Below are 21,138 nucleotides of genomic sequence, written 5' to 3' on the forward strand. Positions count from 1 at the left end.
TGGATAAGAGTGAAAAATGGGATTGGCTTAAAATGTTCTGTGGTGGGAGGACTCTCATCTCAGTGGCCAAGCTTCTGTAGGATGCAGGTGCGATGGCTGCCAGTAATATGGTGACCCCTCTAAGGAATGTGATCTGAATAGCAGATAGCTAAAGTAGATCAATTAAAGAACAATCTCTTGTAAGGAAGAGTATATCTCAAGGATTCACGACACGAGTGTAGAACAGCTCTAGGTTCTGTCTCAACAGCTGAACATCCAACATTGCTGTTGTAAGACTGATTATTGGTAGGAGAGAATTATTTTTCCCTATGATGTATGGAACATTGCTGTAGTGTGATTCTTCAGTACTGTTACTCATAACGAGAATATTTGCTATAGTGCTGTCCGAATTTAGCTGCTTTTTCTTATAATTCTATCATTTAACTTGCACCATTTGAAAGTATTTATGAGTATTTAGGTATAATTAATGGACTTTGAACAATAATGCATGAAAGAGAACTGGTGTGTTCTCTTTTGGTTCCTTAATACACTTCGTTTTGCTTGTTCATACCTGTTGAATTGCCCACTTAGTAAAATCCTTTCCTTAAGATCTGAATCCCGGTCCTTCAGGTACTTTTAAGCTGTTTATCACTGTTTACTGAGAAGATGCATAATACAATCTCCAACAAGACATGATGATTCTCTCTTGAAAGCTGAGTCTGTAGTTCTGTTGTGTTCCAAGCTGCGCACAAATGGGGCAGTTGACAATTTTCCTTGTGTTGCTTTAGTATCGTTAGAGACACGTGAGCAATGAAGCATCTCTGCTCTTACTATCAGAAGGCCGTGCTGTGAGACCCTTCAAACTATTTGGAGTGTGAAAGTAAACTTTGGTAGTAGTTCAGAGTTGAGCTTTACCCCTGGAGTTACAGAAGTCTAGTGAAGTGTCTCCACTTTTCTCACTGTATGTAAGGCATACTTTTCAAATCCATGTGATAGAAGTTCTTTGCTATAAGATTGCTGCCAGCTGCTGAACTTCTTAACTTGAAAACCTCTGCAAGTGTTGTGGTACTGCTGTGTTTCTTTTTTTCTCCTTGGGGGTTCTATCAGATGTATCCTATCTTTCCTGCTTCTCCTGTAACAGGAGTTGTAGCTGCTGTAAGTGACAAATAAAACTGGGGAATTTCAGTTGGGTTGGGGGCGAACTTGCAAGCTAACTCAGCTTCTTCCACTTGCCTAATGTAAGTGGTATAAAAAAGACACCTCTGCTTTGACACATGCTATGTAAATGCAGTGAGCATGTCTAAAAGCAACAAGGGATGTGACCTGAAACTAATAGCATAAACTAGTAAAAGAAAAATCTAGTTTAAAAGCAACACCACATAGGTGATATTAGGATGCATACTGTCACTTTAACTTTTGAGAATCTGGATCAGATTATAAGGGATCTTTTAGAACAGACGTCCATTGACCTGTCTCTCTGACTATGAAGGTAGCCTAAAATGTGTAACTTGAGTGTGTTCTGCTTCTAGACAGTTATAGGTACCAAGGTGGGACTTGAGGCTTTCCAAACTCTCTTTCTGTAGCCTGTTAAGGCTATGTTAAAACAAGTACTCCTATCTTTAACTTGGATTGGCTTTCAATTTTCAGTACTTTAAAGAAGAATAGTGTTTTTTTTTTAAAGACTGTGCTTAAAATAGCCTTTTGGAAAAGGTCTGAAGGGTTGATAAATAACACTAAACTTCAAACTGTATATCTTATCTTTCAGGAGCAGCGATTAAGAGAGATTTCTGTAGTATCAAATTCCACTTCCACATCAGCATCCCCAAGCACCTTATCAGGAAAAAGTGTGAATACCAGTGTAGCTGTTGACCTCTTTGCAGTACCAGCACCCACAACAAATAGGTGAGAGGTAACTTCTTGTATTATCATGGCAGTTTGCAATCAGCTGTGAGTGTTGACTCTAGATATTTCTGAAGTAATTCTGAAGAATAACTTCTTGCTTTCCTGGTGGATTCACTGGATTCTTGTTATCGTTTGATAAGAAATGCTACAAAACAGAAGTAATGGGGGGGGGGGGGGGGGAAGATGCGATTGGTGTGAATTTGTGTATGACACAAGGATATGATGCATATTATATATCTTAATTTTTCTCTCTGTGTTCATTTTCAGCATGCCCAACCTCTCTAGTGATCTTTTTGATCTTCAGCCTGCCTTCGTTCCAACTGTACAGAGTACTCCAGCTATATCAACTTCAGCAAGCAGTGCGTGGGGAGGTAAGCTGAGAAGGATGAGTTGGCTAAATGATGGGTGAATTCTTCCGATGCAGAAATGAAATACAAGTTCATAGTTAATTGAATCTACCTCTTAAACCTTGATTATTTTGCACCCAAACATTTCTAATCTTGATAGAATATAAAGACATTTGACAGTCTGACAGAGCTGTCAAGAGAGAAGTTACTTTCTAATACTTAGCAATAGCAACAATGTGTAGTATATGGAATGAAGGAGCTATTCAGTAAAGGGGATGGGTGGAAGAAATGTAACTAAATCAAAGTTCAAAAACTTTGAAATGTAAATTAAGTAGGTTTACTTGAAAAGGTGCTGAACTATCTTCTTTCCATTAAGCTGTTACTTAATACATTCTTCATTAAAAAGATGTAGGTGACTTCAGGGTCCTTCTAACAAAGCTGTCATTCCCAGTTTCTTGGGCACAGCTTTCTTTATACCCTCACTTCTTCCAAACAATTATCAGGAGACTTGTCAAATGTCTTGAACACTGAAATAAGACAATGGAAGTCTTGGTATTTCAATAGGTGGAACTGATACCTTAAAAGTGTTATGTTCCTGAAGCCAAAGGTGGAGCAACTGATTTTTTTTTGGTAGATAACTGTACTGTCCTTCTCCCCCTTCCACCCAATGGCACTACTGAAATTATTTTCTCTAAGTTAAGAAAGCTGTTAATGCTTTTATCTGAAACTGAGAGTTCTTATCTTAAGTGGTCTGATTAGTGTGTGGGAAATTTACGGTTTGTTTTTTATCTAGAGATTCTCACATGCAGTCATTTCAGTCTGTCTTCTCTGTTTGTACTCTGTATTCTTTCCTTTACTTCTGCATCTGAAAGGTCCTTTCTCGTCTTCAAATGGTTGTGTTGGTTCTCCACCTCATCTGGACATCTTTGACATGAAGCCAGTTGAAGAAGCTGTAAAATCTACCGCCCCTTTCATCAATTCTACCTTTTCCTCCAAACACACAGTGGAACTGTTTAGTGGTAAAAAAAACGAACAAAAACCCAACCATATTATTTCTTTGCAACTGAAGATAATAATACTAATAAACTGGGTTGTGCAGCCTTCTTGTGGTTTGGACCAATCTTTAATTTTTGTTAACAAGTGAAAATGATGCATTAATTCCAGCTGTAGTAAACAACATGTGGTTTCTTAAAGTTTTATTTCTAGAGTTGAAAAAACTCATTATCTTGTTCAACTTGTCCAACCTAAACATTCAAAGACTTGCATATTTGCTGGAATTTCTGCTGATTTCTTTCGAAGTGCAACCTCCTTTTTCTTTTGTAGTGGGGAACATAAGAGAGATTTTAACATCAAATTTGCTGGATAAAAACCCTTTTTATTCCTAAATATTCTTAAAATTTTAACTGCAGACCTAATTTGGGGGTCCTTTCTTCCTTTTTCTCTCTGAAGCTGACTTTATTTTCTTCTCTCTTTCACAAAGATGACTTCAGTGGTCATAAATCTACATATGCTTCTGTGTATCATCCTCTGCCTGTTGATGGTAACTTGCTTTTTTTAAAAAAACTTTGTTTTTACTGTAGTGAGTGCTATTATTTCCTGGGTGTATTTGATTTACCCTAAATTTCTTTTTCAGGTTTTCCTCTTCATTCAGCTCCTCCAAGTACAACCCCTTCAACAATTAATGTGGACTTTGATGCTGTTTTTGGAGGAAAATCTACAGCACCAGAGTATAGGACTACAAGTGGTAAAAACTAGTTTTTGACTAATTCATACCCTACAGGCAACAGTTGTTTAACAGTTTTGTATAATTGCTCTTGCAATGCAGAACTTAATAGCTTAATCCATTTGTAAGCTGACTGTAGGGCTGATGAGATAACAGGCAATCAGTTGAATTGTAGTTATTTAAGATTAGCTCTGACTTATCTCCTGCTGTATACTAACTGTTTCCTCTCTCTTTTGGGGGGATAATCTTTGCGGCCCACTGGATATCTCTTAACGGGTAAGCTTATGGTAATCTGTTTTCAGTGCTTATGACTTCAGTGTTTTGTATTAGTACATGATAATGAGTTCCTTCTAACTTCACTGAGAGGCATTGTACTTACAGAAATGCAAAACTACTTGTGTGCATGCTTTGCTTTAAGAGTAACATGAGTTATGATCTTTCTCTTGGTTGGCTCTATTTTGTCCCAAAGTCCTTATAAACGTATAGCAAAGGAACACTTATGTACATTCAAGATGCCTGCAGTATCGTGAAATTACTGCTAGTAGCTACTAGAACACTTTAAAATTATCTTTAACAAGTTTTGTTCTGGAATTCTAGGGGAGTTTCTACTTAATTTAAAAATAACAGCAGTTACTGCTGAAGTAAAACTGAAGACTCTAGTAGAGTGGCAGATCAGTATTCTATAAAAAATAAGTGGTTAAGCTCTACTTCTGCCTAAGTCTTAGACAATTCCAGCATGTTGAACCTCCATGTATGAATGCTCAAGCTGCTTAGTGTTTTTCTCTCTAGTTTGTGGATGTCTTTTTACTAAATTTGATGCAACTTCTCTTAAGAGTTGGTTTTATGTTCTTTGTTTAGCTTTTAACGTTCTAGATGATGTATTGCAACCCACAGTACCACTACAAAGTCAAAGAGCCCCTTCAGCCAACCAGCAAAGTGGAAAAATTTTGGCAAATGACCTCGATTCTTCTCTTGCTAATCTAGTGGGAAGTAAGTGTGAAGCTTTTAGATTTATTTTCCCACTTGTTACTGAAACCAACCAACCAAAAGCTCCCCTCTACTATAAAACAAACAAACAAACAAAAAACATTGGGGATTATATATCTGTTTCTTTCCCACCCTCACAGATCTTGGCTTTGGAGGAACTCCATCCAAAAAGTAAGTGCATATGTATATTTATAACATTCTGACATGACTGCTGCTAGTCAGTATCACGGTTTACCTGCACTGACATGGCAACAGTCTCTACTCTACAAAGTAATCTGCTACCAAGAACAGCATTGAAACAGTGAGTCTGTGGTCAGTCACCATAACAGTCAGCCTTTAAGGTTTGAAATAATTTAATTAGTCTTGCAATTGCTCTATATTTAAGTCTTCGAGGCACCATAAAAGATCTTGCAATTATATAAAACTCTAGTGAGCATTGCACTGTACAGTCCAGTAATGATAGTAAGATTACTTGCATATCTCTGTTGCAATGAGTATAGTATAAAGTCTGGGGATTCTGTTTAACGTTACAAGTAGTTACTGAAATCCTGAGTGGTTCTACTACCCATAGCTTTCAGATGCCCACATGCTTTAAGGCATGTGTTCGTTATGTTTTTGTTACTGTATCTGTTGGCTCTGCATGAAAATTAATACCACAGTTTCCTTTTAGATCAGATATGCAGTGGACCCAGCCTACTGAGAAAAAGCTTACTGGTGGAACAAACTGGCAAGCAAAAACAAGCACATCAACCACGTGGAACCCTACTCCCCTATCCACTATGCCACATATGGTAATTTCTGTACCGCTGAAATTGCACTTTATTCTATCAAATGTCTTTTCCCTGCATGATTTAATTTAAAAAGAACAGCAAAGGCTGCTTAGGACAAGATGGGGTGGGGGGAGGAACGTTTGCGGGATCACTTCTCAAACTGAACAAGGCAGAGGTTTTAGTGTATTTTATTTCCTTGCAGTGTCAATATTGTCTGTTTTTAAAAAAAAAAAAAAAAAAAAAAAAAAAAAAACAAAAACCTTGAGGGAAGCTTTTTACTTGAGACCTTTAGAACTGCTTAGTTTTTGCTGTACCAGAATGACCCCAAGACAAACAAAATAAGTGGTGTGTGTGTCTGAGACATTTCCACCCCACCCATGTGCATGCAAGAATGCTAAGAACATATTATAAGGGGAAAAAAAAAAATGTTCATTCTGTTTTTTGCAATACTGTTTCAGTTTTGTTATATGAAACAGTATTGCACCCTAGCAAGGCACCTCAGTTATTAGTTCAAGCAGCACTTTGGATTTCTAAATATGCTTAACAGCAACTTCATCTAATTTCTAACGCAATACAAAACACTGAGTGGAAGCTTTATAGAGTTATTTCAGTGAAGGACTTTCACTTCTTGGAGGGCTGTTTTTAGGCAGACGAATTTTCCTATGCTTTTAAGACGCTTTCCTGGTGTTTTTCATACAAATGTAGTTTGTATTTGTATGAGTACTTCTGAAATATTATAGCTGCCTTGGAGGGAAGTAGATTGTTCATCTCAGTTACATATAACATACAACAGTTTTACATATAACTATATGTTATATGTAACTATATGTACAACTGTCATGTGTTATATGTAACTGTTATATGTAACTGACATATTTACTCTGAGTTCTAGACTGCTGACTTGTTTGTTTCCCATAAGAATAGATTTGTCTGTAGTGCCTTTTTTCCTCAGCTTATGAGAGTCTGCTCACTCAAAATTCACACTGTTGAATAGACTATGAAATCCATTATTGAACTCGAATGAAACCTGACAGTTCAGGTGAAAGAATGTCGGTTGTATAGTGCTTACACGTGAGGCTTCTGAGACCATAAAGACTTTTTGTTCTCTATTGATGCTCCAACACGTTAAGTTAGAGTGCTGATACATTTTTATTTCTAAAAGATAAATGACACCTTACTAAATATGGAACACTGGGTTTGGGTTGTGTGATTTTTTTAGTTCATGTTTTCATGCCTAATGCTGTTTGGTCTTAGGCATTTGAATGCTCTGTGCCAGGTACTTGTTCACACACTTGCTTGGAATTCCAGCAATGTAGGACACACAGAACTAGCTCAGCTATGAACACCTTTGAAAATCAGTGCCCAAACATTGGAAAGGTCCGAGTATGCTAGTTTGGTCTGTGGCATTCAGAGTAGTAACCCTCAAGTTCATGTATAGTCTGTATAATCTTTCATAGTGAAGTCCTTTAAGTAGCACCTCATTTCTAATATTTAGAATTAATAATTAATAATTAATTTTATATAATTAATTATATAAAATATTAATTATTGATATATTAATATATAAAATATTATATATTATATTATATATAATATATAATTTATATAATTAATTAATAATTAATAATAATTAATTATAATTTAGAAATAATAATTAATAACATACGGCACTATGAAATGCATGTAACACTGTCTATGAACATAACCTGATTTAAAAAATATATATTATCAGCTTAAGATATTCACTACTTTTTTTTTTCCATATTGTGATATGTTGCAGACATCAGAAACTAGTATGTGAGTAGTGTCTGGCTGCAATATACTCAGATCTGGCTAAATTTAGTAAAAGCTCTATTTTTGCTGCAAGTCTTGTTAGTGATAGCCTCCTAAGCTGAGAGCCTATCTAGTTTAACGGTCACTATCACTCACGTTACTGTCCTTGCACTTCCCTCCCTCCTCCCCCTAATGATTTTAATTAGTGAGATGAGCATAGTTAGTCAGTCATGTTATGAGACTTGAATCCATCCCTTGGTTAGAATTTCCAGTTTGAATACCTCCTTAAGTAATTTTCTGTCCTTACTCCTTTTGCTGTGCCAGAATGGAGTACATTATCCTGGATATGTAAGTCTATTTCTTGTAAATGTTGGTTATATTAACTATTTGAAAAATGTTTTGTGTATATTACTAGTATGTACGAGCTTATCTGAAATACATAATGATTTTCTTGATCGAAGGTACCTGCTCCTATCACCTACCCAGTGACCACACCTCAAGTGCCTGTATATGGAATGGTAAGAATTGTGACAGTCTGACCTTCTTGAAAACCTGGTTGTCTACTCTTGCCTGCTCATGGCAGGCATTATTGTTTGAATTGTCCTGCAACTTGTGTGTTGTTTTGCAACATCAACAGCGTGTGAAATCAGATGGATTTTTCACTGTGTGTTGGAAGAAATTAGTTTAAACTTCATACAGAAAGCTTTTTAAAAAAACCTGTGCTGTATGTTTGCATCTACCTGCTTATTTTCTGTTATACTTTCAATGCAATAAGAGAGCTTCTAGAATTCGAGTTTTATAGAACTATTTTGTGGGTTGGTTGTTGTATGTTTTTGTTTTGTTTTTCTCTCAGGTACCTTCTCAGATTGGAGCTGCTCCTTTGATGGCACCCCAGTCAATGATATATACGCAGCCTGGTCTAAGGCCAACGAATCCTTTTGCACCTGTCTCTGGAACTCAGGTGAACTGTTCTTTTTAATGAAAGATCACATTGAAACTTCAATCTTAGCAAAAGCAACTAAATACCTCATGAAGGGCTACTAATATATTTCTGCATCTGAAAGGGGGAGGTTCTCAGTCAGGGGCAACAGCTTTTGCTGGTGAGGAAGCAAATTCAGACAGTAAGGGCATGCAAGTGCAGGAAGTAAGGAAGAAACTAAAAATCTGAAATTTAGTGGCTAGTTTTTCACTGTGTCGGAATTAAGAAAATGAGAATGATGAAGGTACGTAGACTTCCTATGGTATTAGCTAGATACTTCCTTTAGTCATGATGATTGGAATACGATGAAAGCTTTCTGAAGGATTGGGCGGTGGTGGAAAAAAAAGGAATGGAGAAGGGATCATTGAAGCTGAAGAAATTGTCATCCAAATATGTTGGTTTTAATGTTCTTTGGGACTTTTTGAGGTGCCAAAACCCAGCTTGCAAGTAACAAGGCATACAAATAGATTCATAGTGAAACCATGTGCTAAGGAAGTGGCATTAACATGTAATCCCTGTTTCACAGATACAGTTCATGTAGAGCTGCCAAAGCCGCAAGATGTGAGAACAACCAAATACTGGTAAAAAAAGAGACTGAATTTCATTCTTTTCATGATGTATTCCTGAACAGGACAACCGTTTCTCCCCTGTATAATGTAATATTATTTTGAATTGCAGTGCTTTAGAGATTCTTGTTTATAACAGTCACTGCTGTGTGAAATTGTGTTCACTGATTTCTAGATTGCTCAGCAGAAAACTGTATTCTTTGAGGTTGACTTGGAAGGCACAAGCTGGATTCTTATCTTCGGAGCTGAGAAGAGGCTTACATGATTGCTCTGCAACCATGTTCATCAGTGGATTGCATTAGGAAGCTAACTGAGAATGTCCAATCTATTTATTTTCTCCATGAATTCTGTGGCTGTTGTAACCAAGACACAACTCAAATGAGGTTGAGCAATAAAACTTTCATATGCTCTAATAAATACTCTGATAGAGTAATGCTTGCGTTATAAGGCCAATGTTGTGCAAAATCAGACAGCTCTTTCCGATTAGAATAGTTTATCGTAATTTGAAAACTTTATAATGTGAGTTTTAAATGCTGTGAATCAACAAGATATATACATGTTAACTATATATATATAGAGAGAGAGTAAATTAATAAATTGCTCCATTGGGTTGTCAGCGTTACATTACTTGTTGAGAGGGCCAGGCTCTGGTGTGGGCTGTTGTGGGGTAGGGGAACCAAGTGTGTTACAGAATAGCACGTGTAGCCTCCAACAGGTGACAGTAGGTGCACTTCCATTGAGCATCTTCTCTGCAGATGGCATTTCCTGTAGCTCAAGGAAGACCAGGTTTTGTTACAATGAACGTAGGTGCTCCCAATAGCAGCAAACGGGAGCAATTCAAAGATCTGTTTGCCGACTGCTAATGAGGTAAGAGATCCAATTTAAAAAAAACAAACAAACAAAAAACAACAACTTTAAAAAGAAGTCTGTTAGCTCCAAAAAAAAAGGCAAACCTTGCCATAATGCTGACACTTCAGAACTGTCAACTACATTGAAATTGTCCCACTCTAGAGAATTGCTTGTGCTGCTTTTCTGAAACAAAAACCGCGTTGCAAATCATATAAAAGTAAGTATTTTTAAACGTGTAAATATGTGCAAACTTTTAAATACCTTTTTCTTTAATGCTGCAGTAATCTTTTTCTTCTATAGTATTTTCAAGATAAAAATGCTATATTAAGAAACGTGGGCTTCTGAGAGGAAAATCTTGTAAATGAACTAATTTCTGAAGTACACTGTTGTTGATGGGTCAGATGTACACACTTCTGGCACATTCTGAGTATTAATAGTCTTTCCCCAAAGCTTAGGTGGGCTATGAGAATACCAAATCTTGTAGTTTTCTATGTCCAGTGAAAAGTGATAGTATAAAAGAAAAAAGTGGCTAATAATAAGGATTAAACAGAATGGGGAGCAACCTTTCTTCCGGAGTTCTGTGGCAGAATACAGTGAAAACCTCTTCTGTAAGGTGAATTCTGTGAATGATAAAGCTGGGTTTTCAAAAAAATGAAGTTTTCTATTTTTACCATAAATGGACCTCCAGAGTAGCACACTTTTATCTGTAGATAGTAGGCTATGTAACTGCAGAAATCTCAGTCTGACTGTAAATGCAGATAGTCCTGAACATCTTGTCAAACTGTCTTTTAGAGAACGTATGAAATGCAACGTTTTCCATATAGTGGGAACAAGCCTTCTCTTTGGACAGATTAAGCATTTAGAGTGGAAAAGTAATTTCTTAATGCTACAGAAGTGTTTTTGTCAAGTGAAACAGTGTAAAAATTAAAAATGATAAAAATAAACTTGGAATTTGTAGCCACCAACTTCCTGGGATATGTGACATTGCAGGAATTTACAACAGACTCTGGATGCATATTGATTTAAAAGAATTTGGACTGGTATAGCATGATTCAGTGTTCAAGTTGGAATTACAAAAGGGCTTCAAGCTTTAATCCACCTTCCTTGGGTTGAACAATTGTATAATTTTAAGCCCATGTTCTTCAGTGCCTGTAGTTACCCTCTACATGATGAGGGAACAGATGCCATTTAGAATGGGTCATTGTGTTGAGGAGGCCGTTTAAGAAATTGTTAATTCCATTGATGTATTCAGCATTGGAAAGTTGTGAATTCCAATTAAACCAGTAGTTCTAGTAATAAATATCTGGGCATTAATGACAGAGTGCTACAGCCAGGCAGTTTCTAGCACTGCAGCCTGCTAGATCTTTCTCATATTGAGTTGTGTAAGTAATGTTCAGTTACTTTAATAAAATACAAATAAATACCTGGCAAACAGTGTATATATTTATTAGAAATTTTATTGCAGAGCACTCTGAATCTCTGGAAAGGACTTCACTCAGAAATTGATTTAGTACTAGCTATAGTTTGCACTATCTTCTGGTTTGCTCTGGATTTTTTTAATGGTTCTCAGTGTGCTTGCTTGTAGCAAAGCTGTCTGCTAGCAGTTTGTTTAGTATTGGAAAAGGGGAAACAGCCATAAAGTACATCCTAAAAACTCTGCTAAGCTACCTTTTCAGTCTTGTTCAAAATTATTGGTACAATAAAACAGTTACTTTGGATTTATTCTTAGGAAGAATAGGTTGCTTTACACACTTCTCTGCACAAAGGTGCAGTGCGCTGCTTTTTTATCAACCTCTTCTTTGCACTGTGTTGTAAGTAACAACATAGTTTGTACATTAGAAGTAAAAAAAAACAAAGACTTAGGGTGCTGTCAAGGCTTTTTTGGCTCTGAACTTGTTCTCCAAAAACACTCTGGAGACAAAGGTTGCTCTTGAGGGTAACTGTAATGGCCTGCAAGAGTGCGACTAGTGGTTGTGATGTAAGAACTCTGAAGAGAGATGTATATAAATGTGACTTTCCTTTTTGTTTTCTTCCAACTCCTTTGATCAGAATCCTGTTCTGAATGCTTCAGAAAGCAGTTAACTCAGCTGTCACTCCGTGTTTGTCTGAACGAGGAGGAAGACTTTTGAAGTATGCTGTGTGCTTTGCATTATTGTGCTTTAGTGGGTCATGCGAGCCTGCCTGTTGGGACTTAGCACTGCTGCAGGAAGGCTGTCTTTCATGGGGTATACAGTAAGATAACTTTGGGGGGTGTTTGGAAAGGGTGATTGTGTTAGGCCTATTGGGCTTGAAAAGTGTACCTCTTTTTAAATAACTGGGGTTTTATAATGCTCTTTAGATATAGTTTGACTTTGCCTCCAAGAAGTTACTGAATTCAACTTTTTAAATTTTGGACAAATTATGTACTAGAGAAATCTCAGTTCTGTGCACATAGTGGTGGAATACTTGTAGGTAAAAATTACAAATGAACTTTTTTAATTAAAAAATAAATAATAAAAAAAAGAAACTTCAGACTACAAGATTGAATACAGGGTGTATCTACATCTGTTTTTTTTTTTCTGTGGCAGGGAGGGTGGGGATACAATTAGAATAGTAAGCACCGTGGATCGGTGCTGAATTTGTATATAAAAAGGAAAGCTTCTGTTTTGGGTAGTTTGTATTGTAAGGACAACATCTAAAGGCACTGTATCAGTCATTTATTTCCATTTTAAAGATTATATTTTTGAGCAATGGAAGCTGTACATGTTATCATTTATACATTTACTGGTAGCTAGGAATATAGAAAAACTTGCTATTACTCTGAAGACATATTTGATTTGTCATTGGTATTTACTGCATCACTACTTTATGCATATGGTTTGTTTAAAGAGATTGTAGTAACTTGTGCAGTTACAAGAATTGTAACATCAAATCTTTCAGTATATCTCCAACTTGTATCTTTGTGATTGAATTTAATCCTGTACCAAATGTTTGGCTGGAATTTCATCCTGGAGCAATGACAAAGTAGGTGCTGGAATAGATTCCCCACCCCTTACATTATTTATTTAATAGGTGTTGTTTTGTATGTTATGTTTTTCCTCATAACAGGTTTGTGCCTTTATTGGATATTTATTTTAAAAAGCTACTTCAATTTAGGCTTTTCAGGCTTTTTTTTTTTCAGATGTGTTCTTGTATTGGCTGTTCCTGTACATCAGTTCCTTCATTTTACCAGAGTACACAATGTGTGGGAAAAATACTATCCACAAACTGGAAGGGAAAAAAATTGAGGGTTTATGTTCTATTGATTAATATTCTTTTTGTAAAAAGAAGCCTAAGCACAAGACCAGCTGTCTGGCTGTGTTGATATTTTAATCATGGAACTTCACACTTTGTTAATACACAAACCATTGTTTTTTTTTAAGATTGTTGCTCATATCCAATCATTTGAAATGTTTTGAAAAATAAACTTTGGCACATGCAAGGCATGTATGTATGAGACTGTTCTTTAAAGTGTTTGTGGCCTCAGATTTAAGGCTTTCTGTAGTACCAATGGCAGATGATTATCCTGTTACTTTTCTGCGCTTAGATTTAATGTGATATGTCTCACTCAAATCTTAACTACAGCAGTTTGCAAATTCATGCCAGTTTTCCTTTGAGAAGCTGTGACTGACTTTGTGCAGGGTAGTGGGACTTGATTTGGAGGGGGGGGAGTGCAGGGGAAGACACGGGGCTGCTTGTATCAAATGGTGAACCCAAGAGAGAACCTGTTCTCCACATCCAGGTGTCAAATCAGCTTTGGTCAGTGCAAAGTATTTGGTAGTCTCATAATTCTGTACCCTTGGTCACTGTCCTGCAGAGAGTAAGTGTTGTTTTCTTAGATTTGTTTGTTACCCTCAAATCACGCATGAGCTGTGTGAACAGTCTCAAGATAAAAAAGAAAAAAAAAGCATGACAACTTTTAGTTGTGCAGTGTTTATTGTGTGCAACTGCCTGTGAGCCTTCTGTTGATTTAAAGCCCTTCTGTACGGAGCATTGTGGGTGGATGTTCTGTTTTTTTTTTTTTTTAAGAGGTGTTTTGGTTTTGTTTTAGCTTGCCCAAAGTTAGACTTACTGCCTAGCCAGTCAGCATTTCAGTGAGCACTGAGGGCCTGGGAAGAGGCGTGCAAATGAGCCCTGTCTTCTGCAGAGGTTTCTGCTTCTAAATTAGAGGCCTTGAAGCCCAGGACTTCTAATAGCTGCACTTTTTATTTATGTAGTTGTAGAGATGTGCTTTGTTCTGAGCTTGTGCTACGCAGCAGCTCGTTCTTGCTGTGTCACTGCCAGCCCAAGGCTTCCCCTTGCTGCTGAAGAACTTGGCCGTAGCACTCAGCTGTTAAGGGACGGGGCCAGCAGGCATTTGCTGCACAGCAGGTTGTGTTCCTGGGCACGTGGGCGTGAGCTGGGTTTGTGGAAGCTGCAGTGCTCCTTCCCAGTAATGACTGCACTAAACTGTAACCAATTTTAACTTTCATAGTAATGAGTACATGATGAAAGGGGGCGGTAGAAATTTAAGTGTATAAGCGCACAGCAACCCTTTCCAAAGGAGCGCAAGTAAGGCTTACTGCTATTCTTGTTCCTCGTGGTTCTGTCTAATACATGAAGATTCAGCTCCTCTCCAGGAGCAGCTGGGAGACGCAGCTCAGGTAACCCACGTCCTTGTAGGAACAGCGGGGCCACCGTGCACAGCCGCAGTTGTGGAGGCTGGGGCGGGCCCTGGGGAGCTACGTGGGGGAGTTGTGGTGGTGGTGGGAGCTGGAGCTCGCCGTGGGCCTCACTCACGCCTCGGCAGCGGCCTGCAGCTGCTGGCCTTCGCCTGCCCCAGGTGGAGGTTTGGGCTGGGACAGCTGCTGGTGCACAACAAGGGCAGCAACCTTTTGTGTGCCCGTCACAGCGGCACTGCCTCCCTTCGGTGTTTTGCGTTGTTGTTGTTACTACTTTCGTCCCCCTTTAACAAATGAACTGAAGACAAGTCACCAGGCCCTACTCGTTTCCTCTCTCCGGCTTTTGTTTCCAAGCTGGGAGCGGTGCTTTTGCTACGCCCTGCTCCCTAAGGGCTCCAGAGCCGGGCTCCAGAGCCAGGCGCCAGCCCCCAGGGTCAGCCCCCCCGCCAGCTCCCCCCGGGGGCGCCCCTCCGTTACTCCTCCTCCCCTGCCCGAGCGGCCCCACGGGCCCCGTTTTATGAATGGCGAGAGTGGCCCCGCCCCCTGCCGCAGCCCCGCCAATGAGCGCTGCGCAACCCCGCGCCCGCCCCGCCCCCCGTCGCCCCCTCCCCTCCTCACCCCGGCGCCGCCGTGATGACGTCGTTCCCCCTCCCCTCTCGCGGCGGCGCGCGCGCAGCGGCGGTTCCAAGATGGCGGCGGCCGGCGGCGAGGCGGTGGCGGCGGGGGGCGCGCGGCGCGGGCCCCTCGGCATCCCCGAGGCCGTCTTCGTGGTGAGCCGCGGCGCGGGGCTGTCGCGACAGGGGCCGAGTCGCCGGCCGAGGGGGCGATAGGCCGGGGGATGGCGCTTCGGGGGGAGCCCCGCGGGGCCGGCGGCGTTGTTGCCGCGCGTACCGGCTGCGTGCGGCGACACCGAGCAGAACGGCGCCGCCGGGGCGGGGCGGGGCGGGGCGGGCGGCCCCCCGCCGCCTTCCCCGCGGGCTCCCGCAGCAGCAGGGCGGGTGCCGGCCGCGGTGCCGGGGCCGCCGCTCGGGAGCTGAGCGCACGGCCGCGGGAGGGTCCTGCCGCCCCGCGGGGAGCAAAGCTCGCGGCCGGCCTGGGCGTCTCCTTCCCTGGAGGACGCCGCGGGGCCCCGTCCGGTCTCTGCCGACCCCGTCCGTAGTTCTGCAGCGCGGTGCCGCCACCCAGGCGGGAGGGCCGGTGCCCGGCGCTGTGCTGGGCCGAGGCCCCGCCGGGAGGAGCCGGGCCCCGGGCGTTGGTGCCAGGAGCGGGCAGGGACCGAGCGCTGCTTTTTCTTCCTGTCTCGGGTGATGTGCGCGAGCGGGATGGCTTCCACAAGAGGGAGTTTCATTTCAGCATCCTCGGGCCTCGCTTTTACAACGTCCATCTAATCCCTGGCTTTTCAGCCAGAGCTTCGTAACAGGCCGTCGGGAGGCAGGGATGTTTCCTGCTCTCTTGCTGGTGCAACAGCACGAGGCGTTCCTCAGGCAATTAGTCTGAAACGCGGTCTCGTGAGTCCTGACTTGCTGTTGTGCTGCCGAGCTCACCGTGCCTGCTGAAGTCTGTTGTGGAGTTCATATTTCTGCTGCAGCTCTGACGTCCTGACAGGTTGAGCAATTTTGTAACAAGTTTCTTTAGCTGACGGAGCTTACCAGGCATCAGTCAGGAGGGAACCAGCTGTCTGTCTGAGGTTACAAATGTGTTATAGTCCTTTTCTGAGGTGAAACCTCTGGAAGGTACGCGTGTAGTTGTAAGAGGATCACCCAGAGAGGCCTGCGAGCTGTACGGACAGCGACAGAGCTGCTGCCACGGCCAAGCACAGTATTCGTGAATTACACAGAGGCAGCTGGTGTCGGGGTCAGAAGCCTGTGAGTGAGGCATCTTTCCCTAGGCTGAGAGCATGGACCTGAAAAAAGGACCCCCCCGAAAGCTGAGCTGCTTTCCGGGGGTCTGACAGAGGACAGCATCCTCACCTGCTCTGGCTTCTTTTCTGGTTGCTGCTAGGCCTGACAAGAATTGCTCGTTCTGTGGGCTCTCTGTAGCTTTCTGCCGACTGCAGAAGGACCTTCCAAAGACTTGTTACCAGCAGAAAGCTTGCTTGAGCTGTTACTGGTTTTCTCCCCTTTGCCTCTCTCTTCTCTGCCACCATGTACGGTTGGTCAGGCCGTGATTCTTTTGCTTCATCAGTCTTATCCTAAATAGCTCCCAATCTGACCAGCCAAAGAGAAGCGTTATCCCTGCTTTGTGGGCAGGGAGTCAAAATTTAGCCACGAGCTGAGGGTTTCTCCTCATTTAACGCCAGCAGGACTGATACCACCACTAACAAATAGAGGCAGGAAATGCTCCCTGCATCTGCTGCGTAGTTCTCTACAGAAGAAGAAGGGTGGGTGTTGTGTAGAGGTATGAAAGAAATCAAAATGATTTTGTACTTTACTCCAGAAAAAAAAGAAGTTTGTTTACTTAGAAAAAAATCTAGACTTAGCTACGAGTAAAATGATAGCACAGTTATATCTGGGATTTCTGTAAAGCTCTTCTAACGCTGAGGGTTTTTCTCTCCCCTTAAAGGAAGATGTAGATTCGTTTATGAAACAGCCTGGAAATGAGACAGCAGACGTAGTTCTTAAAAAGTTGGATGAGCAGTATCAGAAGTATAAATTTTTGGAACTTAATCTTGCTCAAAAGAAAAGGAGGTAAGTCGTATTTTTTGCAGAACTGGGAAATGTTTAGCACAGTTGTATTTTTTTGATATAGCCTAGTTTATTTAAATATCCCAATAAGTAAAAAATAGTTGTTAGAGCTAATATTGGCAGTACTTTTGGGAAAAATAACAGCTTTCTTTTTCTTATTCCTGAGAATTATATGCAAAAAAACAACCAACCGACCAAACAAAAAACAGTATTGTTGAATTGGTCCTTAGCCTCTAAGGCTAAAAAGGCTTGTTTTACTGTTGTAATTTCTTCAGCCTAGTTCAGATAAGAATACATTTTATCAGCATCTACTGCATCAAGCCTCTAACTTTTGGGTCAGTAATCTCTTACCTCTGCAGTAGCTTCAGTCTTGATCTGAAGCTAGGTAAGAAGCAAATTCTTAAACCCAGAATCAAAGCATTGAGTAAAACTTCATTTGAGTTAAACTTCTTCCCTGGAGACATGCCCCTGTTAATTCACACCTGGCAGCCTCATTTGGTGCTCGCTGCGGTTGGAGCCTGGCAGGTTTGGGAGGACAGGAGGGCCGGGGAGATCCCTGAGGAGGCAGACCCCTCAGCTCTGGAGGGAGCTTTCAGTTTAACAGTGCCAAGTCCTGTGGCTCTAAACCTTGTGGCTTGTAGACCTCAGTAGAAACACGCTTGTTTTGTTTTACCTGCAGTGGGTTTTGTCTGTGTTTCTGCTGAGGTTTCCCTCTCCTCTGTGGAGGTCAGAAATATGCAGAAACATAGCAGTTCAGCAAATAGGTCTGTGATACTGTATGTGTTTGTTACACTTCGAAATCCGTGTGTGTTGCTCACTTCAGAACGCTGGTGAGCCTCAGTATGCTAAGAGGCAGGTGAAGCAGTAGATGAGATGTCTATACCTGCTATAATCTTTAAAATCTGCATTTATAGGCCTGGAAAGCTGTTCAGAGTTTCAAGTGTTAAAATGGAGGTTGGATTGTATAGTAAAGCTGATCACTTGTTTAGGAAACTTTGTGTCTCTGTAAAATAATAAATTATGACTGTTGTTAATTCACAGGCTAAAAAGTCAGATTCCTGAAATTAAACAGACATTAGAAATTTTAAAACACATGCAGAAGAAAAAGGTAAACTATTTTGAATATCTAATGAGTATGAGAAAAGCTAACTACCTTTCCACCCTAACAGAACACATTGCAAGAAATGTTTTGGAGAGCACACTTAATATGCCTTTATAAATAACAGAATTGTTTTAAAGGTATGTAGTACTTTTTGAAAGCTAGTTCAACACAAGTAATGTTTGGAATGCAAACTTCACTTCTAATAGTGCATAGATTGCAGCTAAGCTTTGACTTTCTCTCCAGTCTTTATAGAGATTTCTACATTGCTTTTAAATATTTTTTAAAATGCTTTAGTCTTGGAACTCTTGACTTGAATGTTGAAGTAAAGTTATGTTTAGCTCTACCAAAGTTAATACTGTACCAATGGCAAAAAAGCAGAAAAGCGTGCTCCTTACTGTACATTTTGTCTCTGACATAAGTTTCTAGTGAAAATAGTAATTTTAAGTTTTATCATTTGTCCCAAGGAATCCACAAATCCAATGGAAACCAGATTTTTATTGGCAGATAATCTCTACTGCAAAGCTTCAGTTCCTCCTACAGATAAAGTTTGTTTGTGGTTGGGGGTAAGTAAAATGGAACTCCTGAAACTGTTTCAATAACGTAGTCTTACAAAAGACAGCGTTTGTTACTGTCTCATCTGTTCTCCTAGGAGATGGGGGCATAACTGTGCTCATGTGTACATAGTAGCGCTGCGTCTTGTCAGTGAAGCAAGCCTAGGAAGACAATTTCAGCGCGTTAGTGGAGCTTGTGTTTCTGTTTTGTTTGACGGCTGAACACAGTAAGACCGCAGAGATTCGTAATCTCGCTGAACTGTTTTTTCCCCAAAATCGTATTTGTGACTATTTTCCTTATCACGTTGTGGTTCAAATTACGGTGGTAATTGCCTAGGATTGGAATGTGCCAAACAAAACAACTAAGTTTGTTAACTAGCTTCTTGTCTTCTTTATGTTATTTGTATTTAGCACGTTGCTTTCCCTCTTCATGCAAGTTTTGGGGGATAGATGGGATTTTTGTTCCTCACGGGTACCTGCCAGCATTGAGAGTGGGGTCTGTGCTAAAGACTGGTGGGATCAGAGCTCGAAACACAGATTTCTAAGCACTGAAACAATACCAGGCTGGGATGTTCCGTAGCAGAGGCTTCCTTATCTGTAGCGATAACCTGCTAATGTTTATTTTGAGACTTCTAAATCCCTGGTGTTCCCATGTGTTGGCTGCCAAACCAAACAGCCTGGTTAGGACAGAAGCGTTGTTGACACGTACAGCGTCCTGGCTGATTTGGCAGTTACTCCCAACCTTCTTTTCCATCGTAAAAAGAAGATTTCTGTCTGATACCCATTGCTTTCAAGAGGCTGCCTTCAGAATTCACAAACAGAGACTTTCACAGTGCTCCAGGTTTATTTTGATAGAGAATATCAAAGAAAGTTCATGCTGGTTCATACAGAAAAGCTCTCATGAAATACCACAAATGATTTATTCATCATCTTTAGGTGTTCTTGGGCTTTCTGCCTTTTATCTTCCACGTTGCTTACAGTCTGTGTGTTGGGCTACGCATTTTACTATTACTGCAGAAATTATGTCTTCCAGTTATTTAAAAAAGAATGGCTTCTATCATTCTTGCATCCATAGTATTTCCTGGACTCGTGTCTAGTTAATAGTACATGGCTCTGTTTAATGTACAGTTCTTAAATGGGACAAAGCTTCACGGGCACATCTTTACTTGGTACCACTTTTTTTCCCCTCTACATGGTAGCTCCTTACTGAAATGAAGATTTGTATATTAAAAATCACCATGTTATCATATTGGACTTTCATACGTTTTATATCTTTACCTGTAATAATTTTTGTTAATAGCCATATGTTTTTCCATATTACACATAGATCCTAAGGTTAATCTTGAATGCAGCGAAAATTGTAGAGTTGTGTGACCCTTGAAAGACACTGCTAAGAAACCTGAGGAGGCTCTTGCTTTTCAAACATGGTGGAGATGAGATACTGATACCTAAAAGTTGACTGCAGTCCACAGAGAGAGGAATCCCCTGTTGCTTAGCAATAGGAAGAAAACTTCAAGTCCCCAGGGGGGTTTGTCACTGCTTTGCTGAAGCGATGGAAGCCTCAAGTGGCTTCGGGCATTGCTGGTCCTCAATCTTGTTGTCGTGGTCTGTCAGGACAGGCTCTGTTAATGTGATTAGTTACAAACAATGGTATGAAATACCCGTGCTATGGCTTAGTCCTTACCACTCAAGAGTAAAAGCTTATACAAATCTTTTTTTTTTTTTTTTAGGCCAATGTGATGCTTGAATACGATATTGATGAAGCTCAGGCTCTGTTAGAGAAGAATTTGTCAACAGCCACGAGAAACCTTGATTCTCTAGAGGAAGACCTGGATTTTCTTAGGGATCAGTTCACCACTACAGAAGTCAGTATCCTTTTAATTTGCAGGGGAGGAGGTGTACGTGAAAGGTAACAGACAGGTAGTTACTTGTTTCCAGACGTGCTTTTATCTGAGACTGGCTGCCATTAAAATCCTGTAGCACTCCAAGAACTTTGTTTTAGCAGGGAACAAGGTTACTGTGTTTTCAGCACTGGGTGAGGGCTGGTGGCTGGGTGTACAAAGCTCGACTTTGTAGTTGGGTCGCTGTGAAACGTGCTGCAATGGTTGCAAGCCTGGGCTGGGAGTGAGCTGCAGTGGTGGGTCAGTGCTGTGGACTGATGGCGAGGCAGCCACTGCAAAGCAAAACGACCCTTCCTTCCTTCCTTCCTTCCTGCAATTACTGGTATTCCCATGTGTTAAGGCTGTG

The 21,138-nt window shown here is 40.7% G+C and overlaps 1 protein-coding gene across 30 annotated transcripts in view; it reads left to right on the plus strand.

Annotated features, from left to right (window-relative positions):
• The window catches only part of VBP1 (VHL binding protein 1), a 39,637-nt gene that overhangs the window by 17,130 nt on the left and 1,369 nt on the right, over nucleotides 1-21,138 (plus strand). For 4 of the 30 annotated variants that reach the window (XM_035541532.2, XM_050713386.1, XM_050713384.1 and 1 more), the window contains 10 exons: nucleotides 1,745-1,881; nucleotides 2,149-2,252; nucleotides 3,862-3,972; nucleotides 4,825-4,941; nucleotides 5,079-5,109; nucleotides 5,609-5,729; nucleotides 7,943-7,999; nucleotides 8,335-8,442; nucleotides 8,987-9,041; nucleotides 9,202-9,637. In XM_035541532.2, coding sequence (XP_035397425.1) covers nucleotides 1,745-1,881; nucleotides 2,149-2,252; nucleotides 3,862-3,972; nucleotides 4,825-4,941; nucleotides 5,079-5,109; nucleotides 5,609-5,729; nucleotides 7,943-7,999; nucleotides 8,335-8,442; nucleotides 8,987-9,001 — 801 coding nt within the window. In that variant the 3' untranslated portion in view covers nucleotides 9,002-9,041; nucleotides 9,202-9,637. Of the gene's footprint in view, nucleotides 1-1,744; nucleotides 1,882-2,148; nucleotides 2,253-3,100; nucleotides 3,248-3,708; nucleotides 3,769-3,861; nucleotides 3,973-4,809; nucleotides 4,942-5,078; nucleotides 5,110-5,608; nucleotides 5,730-7,942; nucleotides 8,000-8,334; nucleotides 8,443-8,986; nucleotides 9,638-11,924; nucleotides 13,343-15,192; nucleotides 15,325-15,730; nucleotides 16,160-17,116; nucleotides 17,242-18,279; nucleotides 18,347-18,804; nucleotides 18,904-20,621; nucleotides 20,761-21,138 lie in introns of those variants that run through there. The other 26 variants (XM_035541530.2, XM_050713387.1, XM_050713385.1 and 23 more) reach the window with 18 other exon arrangements.

The sequence above is a fragment of the Cygnus atratus genome, chromosome 13 (assembly GCF_013377495.2).
Source record: "Cygnus atratus isolate AKBS03 ecotype Queensland, Australia chromosome 13, CAtr_DNAZoo_HiC_assembly, whole genome shotgun sequence".
In the NCBI taxonomy this organism is placed as follows: domain Eukaryota; kingdom Metazoa; phylum Chordata; class Aves; order Anseriformes; family Anatidae; genus Cygnus; species Cygnus atratus.